At 38.8% G+C, this 5,136-nt stretch overlaps 1 protein-coding gene across 1 annotated transcript; it reads right to left on the minus strand.

Moving 5' to 3' along the window:
• Nucleotides 1–312: 312 nt before the first annotated feature.
• Nucleotides 313–4,347, minus strand: LOC113706293 (eukaryotic initiation factor 4A-14). Its single transcript, XM_027228165.2, has 5 exons — nucleotides 4,106–4,347; nucleotides 2,855–2,924; nucleotides 2,527–2,636; nucleotides 1,450–1,880; nucleotides 313–1,209 (listed from the first exon to the last, which is right to left on the minus strand). The coding sequence occupies exons 2-5, from the start codon at nucleotides 2,920–2,922 to the stop codon at nucleotides 574–576; spliced, it is 1,245 nt and encodes a 414-aa protein (XP_027083966.1). The 5' UTR covers nucleotides 2,923–2,924; nucleotides 4,106–4,347; the 3' UTR covers nucleotides 313–573.
• Between the last annotated feature and the right edge of the window lie 789 nt (nucleotides 4,348–5,136).

Raw genomic sequence — 5,136 nt, forward strand, 5'->3', positions numbered from 1 at the left:
AAATTCTAGCTTTCCCCGTGAACACGCCACGTACATTTGTGGTAATTCACCAAAAGCTGCAAGAGGACCCTGTGGCCTCCGATCAAAACATAGACCACCATGTTAACTAACATTAGTTCACCCAGCAGCCCAAGCAATCAACAAAGAATTCCAGCAGGCTCATCCTACGGCCAATTGGTTGGTCAATGCACAAAGCAGGTCTAATAACAAGCACATTGCTTAAAAATAACGTACCATCGTGCATGCTAACATCAAAGAACAATTCCTACCAAATTGTGAACAGCATATATACGGTCAAACACAAAGACAAGCTAACTGTAGAACTCAATAATATTCAAACAACTCCAAATCAGCAGTTATTTTGAGCACTTACAATACAAAGACAACCAACAAAATTTCCAAGAACAGGTTCTGATTTTAAACCAAACTGAGACATGCAAGTGCCCTTGGTAAATCATTGCACCCGCACCTCCCAATTTCAAGTCTGGTACACTTTTTTAGCTAAACCTACGAAATAAGATATAAAATTACTCCAAACAAGGAAAAATTTACCTTGCCCTTACCAAAACCTCTTCAAAGGAGATCAGCAACATTGGCTGGCAGCTCCTCAATTACAACATTATAAAACTTCTGTATGTCAAAGAGCATGCGCTCGTCATCACGAGTAACAAAGTTGATAGCAACACCCTTCCTTCCAAATCGTCCACTACGACCAATACGATGGAGGTAATTTTCTGGCTGAGTTGGGAGATCATAGTTGATAACAAGTGAGACTTGTTGGACATCAATACCACGGGCCAGAAGATCAGTTGTGATAAGCACACGAGAAGAACCAGAGCGGAATTCCCGCATGATGATGTCTCTGGTGTTCTGGTCCATGTCCCCGTGGGTGGCTGAGACTGTGTGGTCGCGGCTACGCATTTTATCAGTGAGCCAGTCCACCTTACGCCTGGTGTTAACAAAGATGACGCTCTGGGTAATGGCAAGGGTCTCATAAAGATCGCAAAGTGTTTCAAGCTTCCATTCCTCCTTTTCAACATTGACATAGAATTGCTTGATACCTTCAAGAGTAAGCTCATCACGCTTCACAAGAATCCTTACCGGTTTGTTCATGAACTTCCTTGTGATTTCAAGTGCCTCAGGTGGCATTGTAGCTGAGAATACACCAACCTGAATCTTGGGCGGCAAGAGCTGGAAAATATCATAAATCTGAAATAAAGAAAGTAAATTTATCAGAGGCAGTTTATATTGAAATTATCTGCAACCCGCAACAGTCTTTCAAGAAATCTAGAAATATGCACACATGACACACACAACCTCTCTTAAAAGGCTGAGAGAGGCAACTTTTCCAACATATACATGCACAACACAAAAGGTGGAAATGACAAATATGATTATGTAAACCTAGCTGCAGAAGCCAACAAAACTACACTATTCAAAAATGAGAACCTGATCCTTGAAACCTCTGGAAAGCATTTCATCAGCTTCATCCAGCACAAACATCTTGATGTAATCAGGGCGAAGTGACTGTCTCCTCAACATGTCAAATACACGACCAGGAGTACCAACTACAACATGAACCCCACTGGAAAGAATGCGCTGATCCTCACGGACACTAGTACCTCCCACGCAAGCGTGAACCTTCACACCAAGGTAGTCACCAAGAGCACGCATAACCTTCTCAATTTGCTGCGCGAGCTCACGGGTGGGGGCAAGAACAAGAGCCTGACACTCAACCACACTGTAGTCTAGCTGCTGGAGGATTCCTGAACAGAAAGTTGCAGTCTTTCCGGTTCCAGACTGTGCCTGCTGAATAACATCCAGTCCCTTGCAAAAAGGAACAATTCCCCTTTGTTGAATAGCAGAGGGCTTCTCAAAACCTTTGAATTAAAAATCCAGAATTTATTAGTCAATATTTTTAGAAAAACTATCAAAATAGCCAAACTAAAAAGTTCATAGCAGAAAACATAACAAACAAAATGTACAAGGAGGCATGTATAGCATATCAAAAACATAAAATCACAATGACAAACAAAATCAGTTAAGAATGGAAAAAATTAGCAGCCTAGTAACATATTGAGCAATAGAAAACAAAACTGTCATCACAAAACCAAAGAAGCATTAGCTTGATGTGAAGGAAACCAAAACAGATGGCAACTTGAGTAAGTAGAGTGCCTCACAACGCTAAGGCAGTAATCCAGAAGATTATGGGGCAGATAGAAGCATCTAACCATTCACATAACCGCTAACATAAATAATCTTAAATCAGATCTACGTCAATCGTATACTAATTTACACATGTATCTGCTTAAAACTTTATTCAAGAACCCTTATTGGTGATCAACAGATTTTATTTTTTCAATCTTATTAGGATATATTATTGTAGCTGTACTCGATACCAATATGCCACATGTTACACAAATTTTCTTAACCAACTATGACAAGCTAACCAATCTGCAAGGGATTAAATTTAGGCCTATGCCACATGATTGACTAGGCAAACAGCGATTCCCAGCCACAGCTTACCATAAGCATAAATGCCCCTGAGAAGGTTCTCTTGCAACCCCATTGAATCAAAACTGTCATAAACCTCATCATAAGAAGTGAAGAACTCCTGACCACCATCAGTACCAAGCCTATGCAGATGAAACAAAAATCAACAATAAGAAATAGACTAAAACATCATAACCAAATCATAGGCTAATCAGTCTCAAGCACAAATAAATTAATGGGATGTAGAACTACATAGTGGTGTATTTTAAACGAACATATAAAAATACATAACTAGGAATCCAAAAATTTTCAATTTTGATTTTGTTCTTATGAGAGGAGACAAATGCCAGGAAGGACATACAACTCGGTCATTTTAGCATCATATTGACGCGCATCAAATTGAGATCCCTCCGGTGCAAGGCCAGCCATGACTGCATTATTAACAACCAAGTATCAATTGAGTAAAAAGCAATAACATGAATATTCCAATTGTTAGAGATACAATTCAAGAAATAAAGAGCTATGTATTTAGTTCTTGCAGAAAGACGCTTCCACGTAAGAAAAATTCATATATCCATTTACAGAAATACAGTTCAAGTCCAGTGCATCAACAGCTCATGTTGCATCTCCTTAAATCATGAGATCTATCACAATATCATACTTTAGCTCCAGTCACCTAATTCACTTATTAGACACAAAGGGTCATGATTTGGTATTCATGGATTACTGGGAAAACCACAAAGCCAATTCTTACAAACCAATGATCCAGAAAACAAGGGGAAAACGTAAGCCAAGTCTACCAAACATTGTAGTGCATAGAGAACAATCACACCAACAGAATCATCTCATAACCATCTAACTCAACAAGAAAAAAAGCAACCCAAAAAAAACAAACAGGACAAAAAGTTGGTAGCTTCTTAATAGAATTGGGTATCTCCATGCAGACGGTAGGATGAGAATCTACGTCAATGGATTAACATCCCACGCTCCACACTGCAATTCTTAAGCTAGCTTCTGCAGAATATCTACACAATGACCCTAATTAAATTTACAAGCAACTATTTTTGAATCTTCTGACTCTTCAAAGAACGAAACATAGACACACCCCTTAAACATTCCACCAAGAGCAAAAAGCTGAAATAAGAAAAGAAAAAAGTCGGACCCACCATAATGAACGACAACCCTTCATTATAGAAGCATACGAAGAGACACATGCGCCAAAACAATCCATCTTCAACGAAAAAACCACCACAAAGGACTCATCTTTTATTTGACATATAAAAAGCAACAAGACGCATCAACAGGTACAATACAAACACAAAAAGCACAAAAAATTTTGAACAAAAAACATCTTAAGCAAATAGATCTTCAATCAACGGAGACCCAAAAAAAAGAAATCACGAAACTTAACGACTAAAACAAGACGAACCCATCAAAACATGAAGAAAACCCATACGGACCATCATATGCAATCTCAGAAAGGTCATCAAAATCCAATCTTCCACAAATCTAGTAAATCAAGTCTAAATAAGCCCGCAAAATAAAAGAGAAGAGCTACACATAATAAAACAACAAATAAATAGATAAAGAAACACAGCGATGTGATGAATACCTCGCAAATAGTAGCGATGAGATGAAGATCTGAAGAGAAAAGGAAAGGTTTGCGAAAGAAGGCCGAAATAGGGTTTTGCTAAAGCTGTGATTTTGTTTCCGAAACTCCTCGGATCTACGCCGCGGAGTTAAGGAAAAGAAAGAAATTGTGAACGGATGAAAAGAGGGAAAACAAAGACTGCTGCTTTGTTTATTTTTATGCCTTGAAGTGGCGGTGGGCTGCGGGGACGCTGAAAGGGGAAAAAGAGGGGGGAGGAAAAGCACAAAAGCCTTTAGGGATTTGGATTTGCTGCCCTGGTGCTTTGTCTTCTTCTTGTCAATTTCCAATTTTGCCACTCAGGGTTGCTCTGAACGATGTCGGTTTGAGTGATTTATGGTGTGAACGATGTCGTTTTGATTGGGCTGGTTAAAACCTGTGACGCTTGGAGTCACCGTGATTGGGCTGTGGGTTCTTATATGCGTCTCGGGGTGGAAAGTTTATGGGTCTGATGATTGGGCCCTTGGGTAATTCCATTGGCAAATCTGGGCTCTCCTAACCCAAGAAACAGTTGGTTGACAAAGACAGGTTCAACCTATTCAACGTGCCTCAGCTTTTTGACTTCTTGATCTGCAAGGAAGCACAAATTTGTTGGGGGGGGGGAGAAAGTCAAAGGACATTATTATTTTTTATAAAAGTTGAAGTTTTCCAACATAGGCTTTCTTGAAGTGTGATGAGCTATTGTTGAACAAGAAATAAAAATATTATTGTAAGATAAGCTAAAGGTGCAAGAAAAGGCCAAGTTACAACACCTGAGGATATATTTTAGTTTGGGAAATTTTACATGTAAATTATGATGGAATTGTGTTTCGTATTTGAAAATCGCTTAATCCACGATCTTCGTGAAACAAAAAAAAAAGATTATACAAAAAGAGAGAGAGACCACTTTGAAAAGAAAAAAGAAACAGCTACTAAAAATCTTCATGTAAGTTCAAGAAGATGGTGCTTAAAAAAAAACATGTAAGTGATGTTCCTCTTTATCATTAGGATTTTGC

The sequence above is a fragment of the Coffea arabica genome, chromosome 8c, assembly GCF_036785885.1.
Source record: "Coffea arabica cultivar ET-39 chromosome 8c, Coffea Arabica ET-39 HiFi, whole genome shotgun sequence".
In the NCBI taxonomy this organism is placed as follows: Eukaryota; Viridiplantae; Streptophyta; class Magnoliopsida; order Gentianales; family Rubiaceae; genus Coffea; species Coffea arabica.

What these genes read in the sequence shown, in the direction of transcription:
- LOC113706293 (XM_027228165.2), bottom strand. Translation starts at nt 2,922, where the DNA reads ATGGCTGGCCTTGCACCGGAGGGATCTCAATTTGATGCGCGTCAATAT. An exon ending in GATGCTAAAATGACCGAGTT is followed by an intron (nt 2,637 to 2,854) that starts GTATGTCCTTCC and finishes TCATCTGCATAG; the next exon opens with GCTTGGTACTGATGGTGGTC. An exon ending in CCAGAGGTTTCAAGGATCAG is followed by an intron (nt 1,210 to 1,449) that starts GTTCTCATTTTT and finishes TCTTTATTTCAG; the next exon opens with ATTTATGATATTTTCCAGCT.